This window comes from Labeo rohita, chromosome 2, assembly GCF_022985175.1.
Source record: "Labeo rohita strain BAU-BD-2019 chromosome 2, IGBB_LRoh.1.0, whole genome shotgun sequence".
Taxonomy (NCBI): Eukaryota; Metazoa; Chordata; class Actinopteri; order Cypriniformes; family Cyprinidae; genus Labeo; species Labeo rohita.
In genome coordinates this window covers 38,056,679-38,079,252 of record NC_066870.1, presented here as the reverse complement: position 1 = coordinate 38,079,252, position 22,574 = coordinate 38,056,679, and the positions used below count along the sequence as shown (strand labels likewise).

General features: G+C 32.5%; 1 protein-coding gene across 1 annotated transcript in view; it reads right to left on the bottom strand.

Annotated features, from left to right (window-relative positions):
* The window catches only part of LOC127154041 (protein unc-13 homolog B), a 66,371-nt gene that overhangs the window by 21,389 nt on the left and 22,408 nt on the right, over positions 1–22,574 (bottom strand). The window contains exons 8-25 of the mRNA XM_051095421.1: positions 22,029–22,052; positions 20,837–21,047; positions 14,730–15,734; positions 13,194–13,296; positions 11,123–11,169; positions 10,618–10,696; positions 10,444–10,449; positions 9,848–9,922; positions 7,565–7,784; positions 7,151–7,378; positions 6,932–7,073; positions 6,012–6,181; positions 5,807–5,922; positions 5,174–5,337; positions 2,781–2,934; positions 2,375–2,443; positions 2,166–2,255; positions 1,933–2,067 (exon numbers count right to left, since the gene is read on the bottom strand). Of these exons, the coding sequence (XP_050951378.1) occupies positions 1,933–2,067; positions 2,166–2,255; positions 2,375–2,443; positions 2,781–2,934; positions 5,174–5,337; positions 5,807–5,922; positions 6,012–6,181; positions 6,932–7,073; positions 7,151–7,378; positions 7,565–7,784; positions 9,848–9,922; positions 10,444–10,449; positions 10,618–10,696; positions 11,123–11,169; positions 13,194–13,296; positions 14,730–15,734; positions 20,837–21,047; positions 22,029–22,052 (3,038 nt within the window). The remainder of the gene's footprint in view (positions 1–1,932; positions 2,068–2,165; positions 2,256–2,374; positions 2,444–2,780; positions 2,935–5,173; positions 5,338–5,806; positions 5,923–6,011; positions 6,182–6,931; positions 7,074–7,150; positions 7,379–7,564; positions 7,785–9,847; positions 9,923–10,443; positions 10,450–10,617; positions 10,697–11,122; positions 11,170–13,193; positions 13,297–14,729; positions 15,735–20,836; positions 21,048–22,028; positions 22,053–22,574) is intronic.

Below are 22,574 nucleotides of genomic sequence, written 5' to 3'. Positions count from 1 at the left end.
CTGGATATGAACACAGATGAGAGACATATCATGTAAAAAAAAAAAAAAAAAAACAATACAAAAACATTGCAACACAAGATACCTGCATAACATTAGAAAAGAAGTAACGAGAGCGAAAAATATATAAAAGAAATAGGTTACAAAATGAAGTAGTAAACAACTTGGTTTAAGTATGTTTACATATTTCTCTCCATCATTTTTTAGAAACATAATGTTGTAGTTTCTCAAGCAGCAGTCATGCAGAAAGACTGGGGAAAGACTCCCATTTACACAAATTGGCAATTAAAAAAATAATGCAGAGAGCATGCAAGAACGCTTCCTGTGCGTACGGCCCATTATCATCTCAGATCCACACACAGGGAGCATCAGTCAGTGCTGCGGTTATGAGGTGTCAAAATCTCCAGACGTGTCTTCCATCTCACTAATAAAGTTCTGCAGTGAAAGTGCACAGAGAGCGAGCGCGAGAGGGATAAACACACGACACACTGCGCTTCTTCCCCATTCATAACTGCCACAACACATCCGCCATAATCAATATTTCATTTTCCATGAGAAGAACTTCAGCGCTCGCGGCGCTCTGCCTCTGAATGACTAAACAGCATCAAATCAGCATAAAGAGACAAACACAAACTCGTTCAGAACAGGGTGATGGTCTCGGTTAAACCAAAGCTTCCAGCTGAACCATCAAAGTTTTAAAAGTTCAAAACATTTGAAAGTTTCTAGCAGAACATTCGAAAGTTTAAAAGTTCAAAAATTTTAAAGTTTCCAACAGAACATTCAAAAGTTTAAAAGTTCAAAACATTTAAAAGTTTCTAACAGAACATTCAAAGGTTTAAAAGTTCAAAAATGAAAAAGCTTCCAATAGAACATTCGAAAAGTTTAAAAGTTCAAAAATGTAAAAGTTTCCAACAGAACATTCAAAAGTTTAAAAGCTAAAAAAATTTAAAGTTTCCAACAGGACATTCAAAGGTTTAAACATTCAAAAATGTAAAAGTTCCAACAGAACATTCCAATGTTTAAAGGTTCAAAACATTTAAAAGTTACTAACAGAACATTCAAAAGTTTAAAAGTTCAAAAATGTAAAAGTTTTCAACAGAACATTCAAAAGTTTAAACGTTAAAAAAATGTAAAGTTTCCAACAGGACATTCAAAGGTTTAAAAGTTCAAAAATGTAAAGGTTTCTAACAGAACATTTAAAATTTAAAAAGTTTTCAACGGAACATTCAAAAGTTTAAAAGTTCAAAAATTTACAAGTTACTAACAGAACATTCAAAAGTTTAAAAGTTCAAAAATGTAAAAGTTTCCAACAGAACATTCAAAAGTTTAAACGTTAAAAACATTTAAAGTTTCCAACAGGACATTCAAAAGTTTAAAAGTTCAAAAATTTACAAGTTTCCAACAGAACATTCGAAACTTTCCAACAGAACATTCCAAAGATTAAAAGTTCAAAACATTTAAAAGTTTCACAGAATATTCAAAGATTTAAAAGTTCAAAAAGGTAAAAGTTTCTGACAGAACATTCAAAGATTTAAAAGTTCAAAAAGGTAAAAGTTTCTGACAGAACATTCAAAGATTTAAAAGTTCAAAAAGGTAAAAGTTTCTGACAGAACATTCAAAAGTTTAAAAGTTCAAAAATGTACAAGTTTCCAACAGAACATTCAAAAGTTTAAATGTTCAAAACATTTAAAAGTTTTCAACAGAACATTCCAAAGTTTAAAAGTTCAAAACATTTAAACATAAAACAGAACATCACCAGAAAAGAAAAAAAGTGGGACAGGATTATTATCATTAACTAAAATTAAAAGCATAAAAATTAAAACTCAATTCAGTGAGGCTCTCTGTGCCTATAAAGCAATGAAATGCTGTGATGTCTCATGCAATTTTCAGTGCCATTTAAAACAGACATGTGCACATACACACATATGTACTCACTGGGTCATTTTGGTATTCTCGGCTGTAGAGCTCATGGCAGTTATTAAAGATGTACTCGTACGTTGAGTTGAGACACGCTTTCACACAGTCTTTAACAACCTGACTCGCTCTCGGTGGACTCTGCAGCTCCTGGACCTGAAAACGCACACAACAGTGATTGTTCAAAATAATAAGGCACAACTGCTCCAAAAAGCATGTTGTTAAATCATTTACTATCTGAAACAGGAACACACCTTCATTCTGAAGAAAGTGATGCTGGTCAGAAGATCTACAGTGGACTTCAGATCCTGCAGCCTCTCAGGACTGCTGGCTGGAAAATTATTCTGAAACACAAACACACAACTGTTACAAACACAGACACACAAAAACTCTCCAGCAGATACAGCATTCATTTGTATAAGTGTGTAGTGATATATTATTATAGGAGAACATGTGAATATACCCTGTACATAGAGAGGTCTATCCTCAGGGAGTTGTGCAGCTGATCCAACAGCTTCACAAACCGTTCTTTCTGCAAACAAACAAACAAACAAAAAAAGCTGCTCAAGAAACATTTCTGATTTTTATCAATGTTGAAAACAGTTGTGCTGCTGAATATGTTTGTGGCAACCGTGATACATTTTATTTTTCAGGATTCACAGATGAATAGAAAGTTCAAAATAACACCATTTATTTGAAATAGAAATCTTCTGTAACATTATAAATGTCTTTACTGTCACTTTTGATCAATTTAATGTGAATAAATGTATTAACCTCCAAACTCCAGTGTACATCAACAACATAAAAACAAGATGTCTGAGATCTACAAGGGTTTTACAAGTCCTTTGGTTGTTGAAATCTGAACTGACCCCAAAGTTGGAGGCAGCGAAGCGGTCGGAGGCAGAGACGTTGTTGGAGGATTGTGTGGTGTGGGCGTAGTAAGCGTTGATGTTGGCCAGCAGTGTGCTCATGACCGCAGGAACACCGGGACACATGTACTTCGATGACAGACATGCGAAATGCCTGAACACAAACACAGAAAACCAGTTTACTGACATTTACAAGACTAAAGATAGACACATTCCCTTATGTCATCACAACTGGGATTAAATCACTATGTGAGGCCTCCAACCAATTTTTTTCAGCCAAAATCTTTTCCGCAATACAAGTCATTTTCAACTAAAATCTTTTCCGCAGTACAAGTAATTTTCAGCCAAAATCTTTTCCGCAATACAAGTAATTTTCAACTGAAATCTTTTCCACAATACAAGTAATTTTCAACTGAAATCTTTTCCACAATACAAGTAATTTTCAACCAAAATCTTTTCCACAATACAAGTCATTTTCAACTAAAATCTTTTCTGCAATACAAGTAATTTTCAGCTAAAATCTTTTCAATACAAGTCATTTTCAACCAAAATCTTTTCCACAATACAAGTAATTTTCAACTAAAATCTTTTCCGCAATACAAGTAATTTTCAACCAAAATCTTTTCCACAATACAAGTCATTTTCAACTAAAATCTTTTCTGCAATACAAGTAATTTTCAGCTAAAATCTTTTCCACAATACAAGTCATTTTCAACCAAAATCTTTTCCACAATACAAGTAATTTTCAACTGAAATCTTTTCCACAATACAAGTAATTTTCAACCAAAATCTTTTCCGCAATACAAGTAATTTTCAACTGAAATCTTTTCCACAATACAAGTAATTTTCAACCGAAATCTTTTCCACAATACAAGTAATTTTCAACTAAAATCTTTTCCACAATACAAGTAATTTTCAACCAAAATCTTTTCCACAATACAAGTAATTTTCAACCAAAATCTTTTCCACAATACAAGTAATTTTCAACTAAAATCTTTTCCACAATACAAGTAATTTTCAGCTAAAATCTTTTCCACAATACAAGTCATTTTCAACCAAAATCTTTTCCACAATACAAGTAATTTTCAACTGAAATCTTTTCCACAATACAAGTAATTTTCAACCAAAATCTTTTCCGCAATACAAGTAATTTTCAGCTGAAATCTTTTCCACACAAGTAATTTTCAACCAAAATCTTTTCTGCAATACAAGTAATTTTCAACTAAAATCTTGTTTGTAATACAAGCAATTTTCAGCTGAAATCTTTTCCGCAATACAAGTAATTTTCAGCTAAAAACTTTTCTGCAATACAAGTGTTTAAACTAAAACCTATTCCACAATACAAGTAATTTTCAACCAAAATCTTTTCTGCAATACAAGTAATTTTCACCCAAAATCTTTTCCACAATACAAGTCATTTTCAACTAAAATCTTTTCTGCAATACAAGTAATTTTCAGCTAAAATCTTTTCCACACAAGTAATTTTCAACCAAAATCTTTTCAGCAATACAAGTAATTTTCAACCAAAATCTTTTCAGCAATACAAGTAATTTTCAACTAAAATCTTTTCCACAGTACAAGTAGTTTTCAACTAAAATCTTTTTTCTACAATGCAAGTAATTTTCAGCCAAAATCTTTTCAGTAATACAAGTCATTTTTAACCAAAAACTTTTTTGCAATACAAGTAATTTTCAACTAAAATCTTTTCCACAATAGAAGTAGTTTTCACCCAAAATCTTAAAAGATTTCTAATGATATTTGAAAATGTTAAACTCCCATTAGACTCTTTGATAACCGGCTAGTTTTCACAACTGATCGCATCTCATTGATGTTTTACATTTTATGCATCAGCTACTTAAATGTAAGCTTTGAACTCAGCTAAATATATCAAATTTATTATCATTTTTAAGACAGGTCATGATAGCATCCAGCTGATGGGGAATATTGATTAAACTAAGCTTGCGTTTTCTCGTTCCAGCACTGTCTGCTCTTTCTCTTTAACACTCCCGACACACACTCTGCTCAGCGTCTCCTGAGACTCAGGGTGATCTGACCAATGATCACAACCTCATTATTATGGACATCCACATCTTTGGTGGCTGAACACTAACGAGGTGTTTCCAGCAGCGCACTCTGAGCACACGTGTGAGCCACGCTACACGTGTCAATGAGAGACTCGCTGACGCTCATTAACATCAGAGAAACTCAGAGGAAAGAAGAGATGATTGTACAAACTGATCTCCAGCATTACTCTGCTGAACGACTAACGCTAAATTCTCACTGGTCGGTAGATAAACACAGTATTTTAGTACCAGTACTATTACAGTTTTTATTAGCATTAGTACTAAGTACTAATTTATGTTTTATTTTTATTTTAGTTCTTCTCTGCTTACGTCATGGCCTGATAAATCGATTCCACTCCGTATCTCATGGCAAACTCGTCCACAATCTCCTGCGCCGTCTCATCAAAATACACTTTCCAGGCGTCATCGCCTTTGGCATCAGGGATCTTCACCACACCGCTGTTCTGCTTCTCTGTGGTGTAGTGGAAGATGTGCTGCAAAGCATCATGGGTAGAGTACACTGATTTAGTTTGACATCATGTCCTAACCAGGTGTGAGTGACGAGCGTCCAGTGGGGTTATTATCAATAAAAACATTTTTGTCAACTGAAATTAAATCAGTTAAAAATATTTGATGAAAAACTTAAAATTATACATTTGATTTTATTAAAAAGTTTAAGTTGAAGCATTAAAATTACTAACTTAAAATAAATAAAAATTAAAACTAAAAAAATTTTAAATTTTAAATTTTGTCAGAAAAATGACAAAAGCACAGAAGCAAATTACTAAAAAATAAAACTAAAATAAATATAAAATCTGAAAAAAAAAAAAAACAAAAGCTTTTAATAATAATAGTTTTAATAAACTATTCTATAACCGTAACTATACTGGTGTTTAGCTGGGTTGATGCATCAAAAAATAGTTTTTAATATGAAACTATTTTAAGTGTGATATTTGCATGTACCTCATGCAGGCAGGTGTACTGAACGTGATACGGAGCCACGGTCTCCTCTCCTTTGATCTCCACACTGATGTGCATGCGGATCGCTCCAGATACTGCAGACTTATCCGTGCGCTTGTCTGTTCAGAAAGACAGTGTCTAATAGTTTCTCCAAATCTCCATATTAATAGAGATACAGCTAAAATAACCATGCAATGACTTGACGCACCGAGGTTGTACCAGACATCCATTTCTCCACTCAGCGTTCGCACTTCAATGATGGTCTGTCCCAGGAAATCATCAGACTCCCGCTTGAAACGCTGCTTAACTCGAGACTTGATATCGTCGTCCTCGTCCCACACGCGCACCTTTATCCGGTCTGAAGAGTTATGACACTCACTGCACACCACAGACACAGTTAATCAACTTACAACCAGAATTATAATCAAAATATAACAAAAAACAAAATATAACCATAAAACCTAATTAAAATCTGAAAAAAAAAGTATATACATCATGATACATCATCAAATAATGCTGTTTGAAATTAAATGCATTTTAATGGAAAAAAATAAAAATTGAAATAAAACTTTTTTTCAGCTAGTTACAAAGGCAACATTTCTTATTTTCGTTTAGTTCAGGTTGAGGTACCAAAACAACTAAACCTGAATAATAAATAACTAAATAAAAAACTAAATAAAAACTAAATAATAAAAATTAAATAAAAATAATAATGAAAGGAAAAAATAAAATAAATAATGAATAAATGAAATTTTAACATTTTGTATTCATATTGTCCTTTTTTAATAATGCTGCCTAAAACACACCAATTTTTTTTCCCTGTAGAATAAAGTTCACAATTTTTAGACTGATTTTTTGTTTTTAAGAGAGTTGTAGTTTTTTTAGTTTTTCTGTGTTGTTTTATTTTTGTTTAAATTGTTAGAAATAATATTTATTTTTGGTATTACATAATATTTTTCTTGTGCACATATAAGTAAAGATCGTCAGTCCCTCATACAAACAATGTACACTTTTTAAGAAAGAGTTGGATAATAAAAAATTAATATATATAAAAAAAAAGCACGAAAGAAAAAAACTGTTTAATTTTGATTTCATATTTTGCTGCAAATTGAACATTCATGCACTCACAAGTGAAAGCTCTCATCCCAGATGGGATTGAGATTGCCGTAGATGGTCTTGGTTCTCTTCTTGGTTTTGCCCACCTGTACCGTGACGTACGGGTCACTCGAACCCGTCTTATCCTTCGCCTGCAAACCCTGAGCGCAAACCACTGACACAGAAAATAATATCTTTCGAGACGATGCAAACATATTTTGCAGTTACTCATAACTGTAATTCTGAGCTCACCTGTGATGCTGATTTTGGCCGACCACTTCGACGTCCCGTCCAGAACGCTTTGCTTGATTTGTTTCATTTGCGTCCCATGGCTCGGTTTGGGAACATCAAACACTTCCTGGATCAGCTCGAAGATCTCAGGTTTGTTGCGCTCGCGAATCTTCATGCGATCCTTCAGAACCATGATGATGTTCTGCGTTCGGTCTTCAGCGCCGTGTTTCGAGCTCTTCTCAGCGGCTCCTGAGATCACATACACAGCAACAGTGATGCACAAAGCTTCTTCCACAAACACAACTTATATAATGTTTAGGATTAAGATATTGAAAATGTAATATTAACACCCTTTGATACTTTTAGTCAGTTATTCCCTACACTATAAGTACAGTTTTCTTGCACAGTGACACACTGTAAGCATTAAAGTCTCACTCTGCAGGCAGTCGGCGTTGAGCAGGTCCTGGCACTTCTCGTGACATTTGACGCCGCACTCAGAGCAGCGCATGCCCTGTCGCGCGATGCCCCACAGCAGACCCTCGCACTCGTAGCAGTAGGTGGGCGTCGTGGCCGTCCACACCTCGAAGTTGTGCGGCGTGGTGCAGGAGATTGGGTAGATCAGAGCCTGCAGTGTCTTCTTATATACGTGACTCTTCTACAGGAGCACAAACAGACCAGCATTACTTCAGGACTATTTATACACTCAAGTACATATTTACATTTTGATTTTGCTTTTATTTTTATATTATCAGTTTTAAAGTAACATTTTTGTACATTTCTATATTTTTTATATTTTAGTATTTCTGTAACTGATTTTTATTTAAAATTTTACTTTAAGTAATTTTGCTACTTCAACTTTAACTTACATATTTTAGTTAAATGTAAAATTTTAATATTTATTGAGTTTAAAACTACATTTTATTTTTGTTCGCTTTTTATCGGTAGAAATCCCTCCACTCATCACCATGACATTTAGTTTAAGTGAGAATAAAAATACAATTATTTTAAAAATGGTATTTATTAATATTTTGATTTAGCTTTTATTATTTATATTTTCAGTCATATTAATTTAGAAGTTTTAGTAATTTTGTTATTTGCTTTCTTCACCTTTTGTTAGTTTTTATATTTCTATTTAGCTTTATTTTTTTTTTTATTTGTAGTCATTTTAGTACTTCAGCTTAAAAATATACTGTTTAGTTTCATGCTAAATGCATCTATTCGTAAAGCCATAGTTGTTTATATTGTTTATTTGCATTTAATATGCTCAGTGCAAAAAAAAAAAAAAAATATATATATATATATATATATATATATATATATTTTTTTTTTTTTTTTTTTTTTTATACATAGTTTCACTTAAAACTACTTTTTTTTTAATTTATAAATTTTTTTTATTGATCAAAACCTTTCATCAAAGTTGTCCTAAAACCAAAACAAACCCGTTCTAGTCTTAGGACAACTTTGATAATTTTTTTTACTGTGTATATATATATATATATATATATATATACACATATATATGTATATATATATATACATATATATATATATATATACATATATATATATATATATATATATATATATATAGTCAGAATAAACCTCTTCACTCAAACCATGACATATAATCCATGTGGGAATAAAAATAAATTTTACAAATACTATTTATTAATATTTTAATATTAATATTAATATTAACAAATCAAGCATTTAGTTTATGTGAGAATAAAAATAAAATTATTTTAAAAAGTAGTATATTTTCAGTCATATTAATTTGAAAGTTTTAGTCATTTTGTTATGTGCTTTATCTTTATTAGTTTTTATATTTCTATTTAGCTTTAGCTCATTTAGGTTTTTTTTTTATTTTTAGTCATTTTAGTACTTCATCTTAAAAATATACTATGTTCAATTTAATTCTGAATGCATTTAAAAATTAAACAAAACATATTTTTTAAATATTATTTGTAAAGCCATAGTTATGTATATTTATTTCATATTTTTTATCTTTATTGATATATATTAATTTATTTATAATTACTTAAAACTACATTATATATATATATATATATATATATATATATATTCTGACAAAAAATTAAAATAATAAAAAAATATATATTAAATAATATATATTAATAAATATATTTTTTATATTTATTGATATATATTTATTTATTTATAATTAGTTAAAACTACATTTTATTATGTATATATATATATATAGATAGATAGATAGATAGATAGATAGATAGATATGCAGAATAAACCTCTTCACTCAAACCTTGACATACAGTCCTTGCAGAAATAAAAATAAATATTTAAATTAATAAATATTATATAGTATCTAATTTTCTAATTTTATATTTTCAGATTACATTTTAACTTCAATTTTAGTATTTTGATACGCATTTTTTATCTATATTAATTTTCTTTAATATTTCTATTTAGCTTTATTATATATTTATTTCAGTTTTAGTTTTAGTAATCTTATTACTTCTATACTTCAAACTCAAAAATGATTTTTAATATATTTAGTTCTAGTTTTAGTTTTAGCCAACACTAAAACATATCAAACATGAGAGACTCGCATAATGTTTCGAGTGTACAGAACTCAGTGCACACACTTGACACACAGCAGAGTCTTTACTATTAAATGAGTAACAAAAAATCCTTTTTAAGTTAAAGTTGGGTCAAATTTAATCTTCCAGAGACACTTACCAGCTCCTCATTGTTGAGTGTACTAGAGGCCATAGCAGACGTAATGCCAGCCTTACGCGAGTTTTGCACTAGAGACTGAAAAATCACACATGAGAGATTATTTATATCTCAGCTGTTTCTCATAGTCAGCAACGAGATTACATAGAGAGCAAATGGAGACTTCTCAGATGTTTCTCATATGATAAAAACCCAGTAATCTCACATGTGTCTCCTTTAGAGCTTCAGAAGAGATCTCAACAATGACTCAGATTTACCAAGACTTTAAAGTCTGAGATCTCAGTATGAACTCAAACATTTCTCAAATGATCTGAGCTGCTCCACATTGATTTTTCAGCTCTATACCTTTACTGGATGACAATTATTAAGTCATTTGTGTCTGTTTTTATTTCTCCAAAGGAATGTAAGGAGAAACGTCTTAAACAAAGTTGATACTTTATGAAGCGTAACTAAGATCCCCATTAAGAAAGTGCATTTCTCTGTGACAAACTATAAGAGACTCAGTAAAAACGTGAACTTATAAAACACTGAGAACTGCAATATTTGCAAAAAGAAAAACAATGGTGCCTTAATATGCAATAATCATAACATATCCTTACCATAGCCTGATTCCAGACAGCAGAGGCACAGAAAACAAGATGAAAACTGTGTTACGCACATTCAATGTGGGGCATTTTTGTACTAATTGAGTTTTGCAGTGTACTGTAATTTGTAATTGCTTTAACTGAATACAATTAGATGAACTCTTGGAGGTTTTGCTGTTGGTTTCTCACCAGATCTCTGACTAGAGGAATGGTCTTCCTCTTCCTCAGATCAGGCATGCTGTCAATGCTGTACAGCGCTCCACCCATCCTGGAGACATAAACATAATCAAGCATAATGTTGCATGAAAAATAACTACCTTTCTTCAAGAGCATTCGGAAACGCACATCCATTCACTGCCTCATCATCAACATTATGTCCACTGCACCTTGAACTAAATTACCGTAAACATTTACTTGAATGTGCAGAGCAAAGTATGTCCTCTCTGATTAACACTGAAATGGAAATGTTGCTATTTTTGCATGCATCCATTTGCCATATGCTCTGAACCATTGCATTCAAACTATTGAGTTTATTAGTTCATGTATCTGAGGAATCAGACTGCACTGATTGGATAAACACTTGAGTATGTGAGTGTACACTAGATCAACGTCATGTCCACTTCACTGATGTCTTTGTATTAGTTGTTGATTGTACTAAAAACAGCTAGTGGAGATGAGCTTGACTTTGACTCACCCTCCTTTACCAAACCACAGCGATTGAGAGTCTGACTCTCCTCGTGCCTGAGAGAAAGACACAGAAAGACACAGAAAGACAGAGAAAGAGAAGCTTTTATTAGTATTTTTATTTACTTATCGGTTTTTAATAAGCTTTAGTCTAAATATTTTCTGTATACAGCACAAACACGGCAACACTACAAGACTGACTACAACAAACCAGGGTTATTATCATAAACTAAAAGTAAAACCAGCATTTTATTTAAAATAAAATAAATGGCAACTGAAATAAAATATTTTTTAAAAACTACATTTATTTCAGCTAGTTGCCAATGCAATATTTCTATTTTTTTTTTCGTTTAACGAAGTTTTAAAATAACCAATACTGAAATACTAAATACTAAAAACTATATAGACATTTCTAAAAAAAAAAATGTATTAAAAATAACAGCAAAATTACTAAAACTCTAAAATTCTGAAATAAAAAAATTACATTAAAAATTAAAATAACTGCAAATTTTAACCTATATAGTAAAAATAATAAAACTATTATAGTACATCACATTAAAAAACATTGTCAAAAAAAAAAACTTCCACTGTGTACAAATAAAATTTTTTAAAAAACATTTGCATAACCAAAGAAAAAAAAAAAAAGTAAAAAACTGAACATTTTGAACGCTCATTCAGAAATAATGAGAAATAACATTGCGTAATAATGTAATGGGATAATCGCTGTATCACAGCAAAAAAAATTAAATTAAATTAAATTAAAAATATATGTGTGTATATATATATATATATATATATATATATATACTCATAAAAAAATTATATATATATATACATATACATGTGTGTGTGTATATATTTTTTATTTTTAAAAAAATGTGTATATATATATATATATATATATTTTATAAAAAATATAATAAAATTAAATTAAATGAAAAACATATATGCGTGTGTATGTGTATTTTATTATCTTTTTATTATTTTTTATTTATTTATATATATATATATATATATATATGCAAAAAATGTGAATAAAAATAATAAAAACATAATAAAATAAATTAATAAATAAAATATAATAAAGTTAATAAATTAATAAAAGGTAATCACGTTTTTCATTATGTTATCATGGTTTTATTGTGTAAGCTTTTTTTTATTTTTACTTTATATCAAAATAACCCAACTGCAGTTTAATTGAGATTAATTGGAATGCACAATGGAAAAAACATGATTTTACACTCTTCTACACTCTTTTACACTCTTCATATATACATTTATTTTTTATTTATTTATTTATTTTTACTGCGATACAACAATTTTGTGCTGCTTACAATTACATAAAATATTATATTATAATATAATATTTAATGCAATTTATTTAATTTTTGGTGAATGGCTAAGGGCCTTTCTGCCAGCTATTTCAGCTTATATTTTACGCACACACTGCCTACACAAGTCAAAACTTACACAAAACCACCACAGAACGTTCACACCACCAACAACGGACCCACCTGACAGTCTCGTCCAATCATGGGTCATCTGAGCAAACATGCAAATCGCTAAAGCAATGAAAAGAGACTGGAAAGACGACAAAACGGCGGGATACAAACAGACAACAAAAGGATAAAGAGTCAACAGAATAACGCACACAAAAAAGAAGCAAAGAGGACGTGGAAAACTGCAAAATAATCATGACAGCGGTTAGAGTGGCGTTAGCATTACCATGGTGTCTCATCGCATTATAAGCATCGAGCAGAAAATGTGTACGAAAATATATGTTTGCAACCCATTTTACTTCCTTAAAGTGATGCATTTCTGAATGGAACTGAGTGAAAATGAATGTGAGTTTGCATTTTCTGAAAATGGAACATGGACTGAATAACAATAACATCAAGGAGTAAACTGGGACAGTTGTGATTTCCTGAATTCATTCTGATGTCAAGCATTCTGTGACTGTGATTTGTACTTTCCTACACACTATATAAAACAAGAGCAATGTGCATTTGTGTGTAAATTGTGCATAAAATAAAACAGAAATCAATATAAGTAACTGTTTAAAATGCTGTGAACCGTCTCACCTCCTGCAGCTGTTGTCGAACTTTCTCAAAGAGTCGTAGCCAGTTCTGTTTAGCTCTGACCGCCGGGTCCACCGGCTCCTTCGGCTCCTCTATTACCGGTTCACTGCACAGACAAACAAGACAGTTTGCATCTATAATGCAACAAAATTAGTCTAACAAGTTCCTTGGAGTTGTGTCTTGGGTGCATCCATATTAGATTGCTCAACTATCTTAAAAATAGCTTTTAAATCATCCAATAAATGTAGTTTTGCTGGTTTTACAGGGTTCCGCTGGTCAGGCTGGGAGACAAGCTAATCAACCATATAAATCAAGCATTTAAATCATGGTTTGTGTGCTTCAGCTGGCCAAGTTGGTCTGGTTTTGGGCACTTATCAGCTGGTCAGGCTTGTAAACATGCTGGTTGACCATGTAAACCAGGTGAAATATCCTGAAAATAGATTTTAAATCATCCAATTAATGTGGTTTGCATTTTTAGCTGGCCAAGCAGGTCTGGTTTGCTGTTTTTTAGGGGGTTTGGCACTTATCAGCTGGTCAACAAGCTGGTTAACTACCTAAGCCGGTTAACCACAAGTTTGCTGGTTTTAAAGGGGTTTGCTGGTCAGCTGGTCAGGCTGAAAAGTAAACCCTTTAAACCAAACAACAGCTTTAAAATAATCCAATAAATTTGGTTTGTGTGTTTTAGCTGTCCAAAAAGGTCTGGCTTTAAAGGGGTTTTGGCCACTTATCAACTGGTCAGGATGGAAGACAAGCTGGTTGACCATCTTAACCAAGTCAAATATCCTAAAAACATCTATTAAATCATCCAATAATTGTGTTTTGTATGTTTTAGCTGGCAAAGTTAGTCAGGTTTTCTGTTTTTAAAGTGGTCTTGGGCACTTATCAGCTGTGGTCAGTCTGGAAAACATGCTGGTCAACCATCTTAACCAAGTCAAATATCCCCCCAAAAAAACTGTGTTTAAATAATCCAATATATGTGTTTTATCTGGCCAAGCTGATCTGTTAAGCTGGTTTAAAAAAAACAACTTTAATACCACGCAATAAATGAGGTTTGAGCATTTTAGGTGACCAAGTTAATCTGGTTTGCTGGCTTTAAAGTGACTTTGGGCACTTATCAGCTGGTCAGGCCGGAAGACAAGCTGGTTGACCATCTTAACCAAGTCAAATATCCTAAAAACATCAGTATCAATATTAGTAAATCATCCAATAATTATGGTTTGTGTGTTTTAGCTGGCCCAGCTGGTCTGGTTCACTGGTTTTATGTGGTTTAGACACTAATCAGCTATCAGGCTGAGAGACAAGCTGCCTGACCTGGAGCTTTGGTCAATCAACATTACCAGTAAGTTTTACTTGTAAACATCTTGGCTATATGCTGGTCCACTATTCCAGACCTAACCAGCATGGAAACGACTTCTAGTCATTCTGCATCGTTAGTTTATTGAAATAAACCTATACTGCAACTTTAGTGTTAGTTTTGGTGGATTGGTTTCTTTATCACCAGTTTTGAAAACCCAAGTGTTGTTGAGAAATTTGTGGTACCTCTCTGGTTCAGGTACCGGTTCCTCCTCTTCGAAAGGAGGAGATGGAGGTGGACTCTCAATCTTCATTTCCTCGTCTAGAGGTTCTTCCATGTGAAAGTCGTCTTCTTGAAGTGGAGGTTCCTCCTCTATTGGCGGCTCTTCCGTGGGCAGTTTCTCCTCTGTCGGGGTTGGAGGTTTAGGTTCTGGTGCAGGAGGTTGGGAGATGGTTGTTGGGGCAGGAGTGGGAAGCTCAGGGGATTTGGTCGTAGGTGGAGGCATCTGTTGGGCAACAGGAGCAGGAGGTTGAGCCATTGGAGGCTGGGATTGTGTTGGGACGGGTTGAGGTGGAGGTTGGGATTGAGTCGTTGGTGCAGGAGGTGGCGGTGAAGGAGTAGATCCACCCAACCCAAACACGGCAGTCAATGGCTTGGCCATGGCGAAGAAGGACTGAACTGAAGGAATCGGGCCTGAGGACTGCTGTTGGGGTGGTGGTTGTTTTTGGGGGGCGGGAACTTGCTGGTTTAGGGGTTTGGCTGGAGGCTGAGGTTGCGTCTGATTGGACAGTTGAACTGGAGGTTGGCTGGCATTTTGAGTCTGTTGGTGAAGCGAGGACTGTTTCTCCAAAGGAGGTCTGGTGGTGGATGGGACGTCCACCGCTGGGGCGGTGCTGGTTGGAGTAGGGGTGAACGGAAGCTCTTGGTCCTCATCCAGCGGATACAAATCTTCCTCCTCATAGTTAAAGTCCTCCTCGCCCTCGTACATGTCCACCTCCTCTGGATACAGGTCTCCATCTTCTTCCTCATAGAGAGCACCTTCTTCTCCTCCGTCTTTACTGTAAGCGCATTCGTCGCTGTACGCCCCCTGCGTCTCGTCCCAGTCAGGGGAGCCCTTGCTGTAGGACACAGATGAGTGGCAGGAGTGGTACGAGTCGTTCTCGTCATAAAGTTCTCGCTCGCCGTACTCTTCGCTTAGTTGAGAACTACAGCGACTGAGCTCGGCTGAGGATGCGTAGCTCCCGGTTGGGCTGGAGGAGGATGAAAAGTGAGTTGTATTTAGAAAGTCTACACCAGGGGTGCCCAACCCTGTTCCTGGAGATCTACCTTCCTGCAGAGTTTAGTTCCAACCTAGATCAAACACACCTGTTTTTAATTATCAGGTGCTCCTATAGATCCTAATTAGTTTGTTCAGCTGTGTTTGATCAGGGTTGGAGATGAACTCTGCAGGAAGGTAGTTCTCCAGGAACAGGGTTGAGCACCCCTGGTCTACACATTTTACACAAATAATTTGGTCATTGTTTACTCTACTCTAGTGAAAAATAAATATACTAAAATGTATTTAAAATACATTTATTTCATGCTAAGTATAGTACAAATACATTTATATTTTATGTAATTAATAAAAATACCCTGCAGTTGTACTTTTATTATACTAAACTGGTATATTTAAAGTCTGCTAAATTGGAACAACTAATTTTGTACTTAATGGAGAAGTCCACTTCCAGAACAACAATTTACAAATAATGTACTCACCCCCTTGTCATCCACTGTGTTCATGTCTTTCTTTCTTCAGTCGTAAAGAAATTATGTTTATTGAGGAAAACATTTCAGCATTTTTCTCCATATAATGGACTGATATGGTGCCCCGACTTTGAACTTCCAAAATGCAGTTTAAATGTGGCCTTAAACAATCCCAAATGCGGTTGTAAACGATCCCAGCCGAGGAAGAAGGGTCTTATCTAGCAAAACCATCGGTTATGTACATAAAAAGGTACAATTTAAATACTTTTTATTCTCAAATGCTCGTCTTACCTTGCAGTCCTTGAACTCTGTGTATTCTGGTTCAAGACAGTTAGGGTATGTTGAAAAACTCTGACCGTATTTTATCCAAAATAATTTCAAAATCATCCTACATCGCTGCAGAAGTACCGACCCAGTCTTTGCAAAGTGAACATCAGGCTTATGCACAATTCAGAATTGAATTGAGAATGACTCCTAAATTCCAATTCAATTCTTGAATTTGAATTGAATTTGAATTGATGTCAAAAACAGGATCTAGAATTACAATTCGAATTTGAATTAAAGGAAGCAGAATTGCAATTCAATACAAATTCAAAGAAATTCATATACATAAGTGAAGTGTTTAACAATGAAGCTTTATAATATATGTCAGATATGATTTCATTACCTATTCTATAAATGATATTAGTTTGAACTACTTGTACAGATTACATTAACAGGAAATGTTTCCACCCAGCAATGAATGTTAAAAGCTCTAGTCACAGAACACATAATTAAGTTTGATTTATTGGAATTGTAATTTTGTGGAACACAATGGAACGTGACTCCATATCCCAGAATGCTTTGCTTTAACCAAGTATTTAAAATGGTTGCCAAACAAGTAATTTATTTCAAGAATTTGATCATTATCTATATGTTGGAACAAAATGTATGCAGGGTTGAGGAGTGACTAGTTATGTGTAATGAAATTATGCTATTAAATTACAAAATTAATGTAATTGTATGTGAGATTCAACACATTGTTTCTGTTGTATGACTGTGTGGAATGTCTTTGAATTGCCATGAATTTAATTCCACTTCCTGTCATTCCAACTCCAATTCACATTCAACTTCCTGTGGGGCGGAGTCAATTCATTTCAAATTCCAACTCATGAATTGAACGGCGGCCAATTCTGAAATTCTGAATTGTGCACAAGCCTGGTGAACATACAAAGAAGATCAAACACCCTTAACAAAAAAGGTAAAACAGCGATATAGGATGATTTTGAAGTTGAGGGAGAACATGAGATGGGAGTTTTCCGACATACCCTAACTGTCATGAACCAGAAAATAGTTCAGCCAGAGTAAGACAAGACGAGCATTTGTCATTAAAAAGTATATAAATTGTATTATTTTTATTAAAATAACCAAACATTTCACTAGATAAGACCCTTCTTCCTCGGCTGGGGTCGTTTACAACCGCATTTGTGATCGTTTGAAGCTGCATTTAAACTGCATTTTGGAAGTTCAAAATCAGGACACCATATCATATGGAGAAAAATTCTAAAATGTTTTCTTCAAAAAACATAATTTCTTTACGACTGAAGAAAGAAGGACATGAACATCTTGGATGACAAGGGGGTGAGTAAATAATTTGTAAATTGTTGTTCTGGAAGTGGACTTCTCCTTTAATGCACTTTAACTGTGCTGAAGTAGTGCTGAAGTCCAACTAAAAATATACTTAAGTATATTTGATTCTGCTGAAGTGGAACTATTGCAAGTATACTTTAGGTGCACTTTAAATATTTTGCATATAAAGACCGATATTAATTAAAGATCATACAATTATTATCAATAGTGAAATTAAAACACATTTTAAGCTTAATATTATGAAATGTGCATTGTGCACAAGTAGTACTCCAAATAAAGTTTATCAAATAAACTTTAGTCTCAAGCGATATGTCAGTAAACATGGTAATAGACTTGAACTATACTTAGAATAAAATAAATGCATTTTAAATATATTACTTTTTTCACTGTACCGGCTGCTGTTTTATTTTATTGCAGATACTACACTGCAAAAAATGATTTTCATCCTCAGTATTTTTGTCTTGTTTTTAAGTATAAATATCTAAATATTCTTAAATTAAGACATATTTATTTGTTACACACAATGACATAGGAAAAGAAGTCTTATTTTCAACTTTTTCAAACTGATTTTCAAACTGATCAAAATGTATTTTATGCTTATAAAAAAAGTAATTCAGTGGGGTTTTCTCAGAATTTTTTCTTCTGACCCCACTGACAGATAATTTTTCTAATTTCAAGCATAAACTAAATTCAACTCAATTCAGTTCAACTCAACTCACTGAATTTTGATGAATTTCTTGAAAACAAGGCTTATGTCATTTTGCATTACAAGTAAATACATCTTGATTTAGGAACTTAAATATTTTATCATTTACTCAAGATGCACAATGGCATCAGATCAAAATGTCAGGTCTTGTTTTTTGAGAGAAATTAATGCAAATTAAGTGAGTATATGATTAAAATAAAAAAAAAGTCTGCCAATGGGGTCAGAAAAATAAACTTGCTTTATCTAATTTTAAGCAACTTTTCAGTACAAATATCTAAATATTCTTGAATCAAGGCTTAATATTTACCTGAAAGGCACAATGGCATTAGATTAGAACTTGAAGTCTTGTTTTCTGAAAAACTTGAGAAAAGTGTTTATGCTTAAAATCAGAAAAAATATCTGCCAGTGTGGTCAGAAAAACAAACTTGCTTTATCTTTGAATTAAGTTGATTTTTCTGACCAATTTTAATAAATTCATTTCCTTTTACGAAACTTTTAAAAATATATATATATTTTTATTTTAAGTATTAACACACTTAATTTAGATGTTTTATGTCATTTTGCATCTAAAGTATATGTATCTTGATTTATGAATGCTTAAATATTTGTACTTGGAAACCCAGACAAAAATATCATAAGAAAAATACTTTTTTTGCAGTGTACTTCTGTAGCAGTCTATCTTGAAACTTGGCATTGAATAATAAGAGCTAGAAGAACAGAACAGAAGATACAAGAGTGGTTAGTACTACTACTGCTGATTTTCTTATCGCAAACAAGGCTGATCCAGGAACAGATCCATTGAGCCCTTAAGCAAGTCATGCTGATGTCAAGTATTTTTATAAATCAATGAAAACACGTCTCATTGAATAATGGAGGCGAGACAAAGGAGACAGTAGAATTGAAAGGTCTTTGCGAGGTGGAAAAGAGTAGCACAAAAAGAGAGAGAGATAAAAGACACGCCGATCAGACATGATGAATGAGTCCATTACAGAAAAACCGAAGAGAAAGAACGAGCAAACCGATACTCTCACACCTGCTGAGAAACGCCTACGCCCTATCGATTCATTGTGTCGTGATTGTTTCAGGGTTGTTTCATTAATAATGAATGAATGGGTTTAACCAAACAGAAAACTAAAGCGTCACACACTCAGAAAAAAATGTTAGGCCTTTTTTTTTAAGATTTATGTAATTTAATTAATAGTAAAATTCCATCAAATTTAATAATCCTTACATATTTTAATTAAATAATTGATTAAGGATTGTTCAATTATTAAATTAAAATACGTAATACGTAATTAAAATCTATTTTGAATACATGCTAAATATGTTGCCTAATGAAATACATTATTTTTTATTGAAAATACGTTTTGTTTAAACCTTCATATGGCAAAATATATTACAAAATGTAATATATATCAAGAAATATATCCAAACTTAAAACACATTTTATTATAACACTTATAACACATTTTAACACATAATATTCAAAATGTTTTATATATATATATATATATACTTTGGAAAATATAAATATATTTAGATTGACAATATGTAAAAATATACAAGCATATATATATATATATATATATATATATATATACATATACATATATATATAATATTATATATTATCTAAATATGCCTTTATTTTTCAAATGTAAATATATATAAAAACATATAAAAAATAAAAAATTTATTTTAAGATTTTTTTCATTAAGATTTATTTTACATTTTGTAAAACAAATTTGCCATTTAAAGGTTTAAGCTAAATTATTTTCAATCTCAGTATTATTATTTTATATGTATTTTAAAAATAAAATAAATATTTTTCATACATTTTTAAATTATGTACATTATAGTATTTATACATAACATTACACATTAATACATTTTATTTGTTTTTATACAAAATAAGAAATGTATGTGACTATACTTATATTATATATATATATATTTATATATACATACATACATACATACATACGTATATATTTTTCGTATATTTTTAAATATATTTTTTATTTATTCATTTTTGCCATATGGGCTTATATAGAAACATCTTAGAAACAGAAGCCAAAAAAAGCAAAACTCAAATGAAAAAAATTAAATACGGCAAACTACATCATGCAACTATGATTACAGAACCTGTCCTGTTTAAACTAGTAGTGCTACCACTGTTTACTCCTGTTTCTACCAAAATCTGGAGCCATAATGGCCATATGGCTAGTAAATAGGGAAATGTAACTGAATATTACCCGCTGTCTTTCTCCTCACCTGGCGCCTCTCGGGTGATCGTAATCAAGGTCGCAGTTGTTGATGGAGCGTGAGTAGGGGGTGCGGGGACTGCGGTTCTGGTGGCTCATGGGATACTGGTGGACCGAGGCATTGGGTTGAGACGTGGTGTAAAACGGTGGTGGGATACTGTTACTGGTCTCACTGCGGTAATCACTGTCTCGGTCATCCATCGCGCTGTCTGGATCATTGTCTGTACACAAGCAAATCAAAGACAAGTTTGTATTTACTTAACTATTAGAGAAACTGACAAAAAACACACACGTCTGTCATGGTATTTACATTGGTAAATTTTAAGTTTTTATGCCGTTTTGCTTCCATCCACAGTAAAAAGTAATAGATTTAAAATGCATTTGTTTTATACTAAGTATAGTTCAAGTGTATTAACATAATTACTGACATATCGCTCGAGACTGATATAATAATTGTAATTAAACTTTATTTGGAGTACTACTTGTGCTCTAATTATTAAGCCTAAAATATGTTTTAATGTCACTGTTGACGATGATTGTGAGATCTTTAAATAATATCGGTCTTTAAATGCAAAAAAAGTGTACCTAAAAACAAAGTGTCTTCATTTTAGCAGCACTTGCATACACTAAACTTAAAAAAATTTATTTCTTTCTATATTCTCAAGGATAATAGAGAAGGGTTTGTTCATATATCATTTGACTGATTTTATATTCCTAAAATAACAATATTACTACTACGCTCTTAAAAATAAAGGTTCAAAAAGGGTGTTTTTGCAGTGATGCCATCGAAGAACCATTTTTGGTTCCCCAAAGAACCTTTCAGTGAACAGTTCCTAAAAAAAATTAACATTTTAAAAATCTAAAGAACCTTTTTCACCTATAAAGAACTTTTTCTGCATTTAAAAGGTTCCTTGGATGTTCAAGGTCCCTTACAGAACCAGTGATGCCAATAAAGAACCTTTATTTTGTGCAACAAAAGGCAGATGATTAATTGGTTTATTTGTGTAATATCTGTAGGTGTGAAAACTGTGTCAGCCTCCACAGCACATAAAGCATGAGTGTGTTTGTTTATCAAGTATGAAACGCTTGTTGAGTGAGTAAATCCACCCTTGTGATGTTAACTAGATGTAACGCTGACGGCAAAACCATAGGAAAGCAGATGTCAGATTAATGAATTCATAATGACAGATGTATAAACTCACTCTGCTGGTCGCCCCACCAGTTACCTATGAGAGACAAGAAAAGACAGAGAATTACCCACAATGCAGTGCTAACGTTTAACCTCAGCTTGCCCTGAAAAGTACACACTGTATCTCTGCACTGAGAGTGTTTACAGAGTGGATCAATGACAACATTAAAGCATAAGCGTGAGCAATGAACAATAAAGTACTAATTTTTAGTTTTATGCAACATTCAAAACTACCACTATTTTCAGTCTACTGCACTTAACCATGCAGATTTTTTAGATTAGATCTGCACTGTACTTGCCCTGCCAGTTTTTTCAGATATAAATGAATAAACACACTTACGCTGGTAAACTCAGGCATCTGTTCATATTTTTAAAACGCAATGTAATTAAGCTTATCATTAGTCACTTTCAAATTCAATAATAGCCAGTTAGACATCTTTAACTTAGAAGCAGAATTCACAATGTTTACAAAATATATTTGTAAGGCATAAAAACAAATGTACAGGATTTTTGAGGTCAACAACATTTTTTTAAAGACTAAATTAATATTTTTACTACG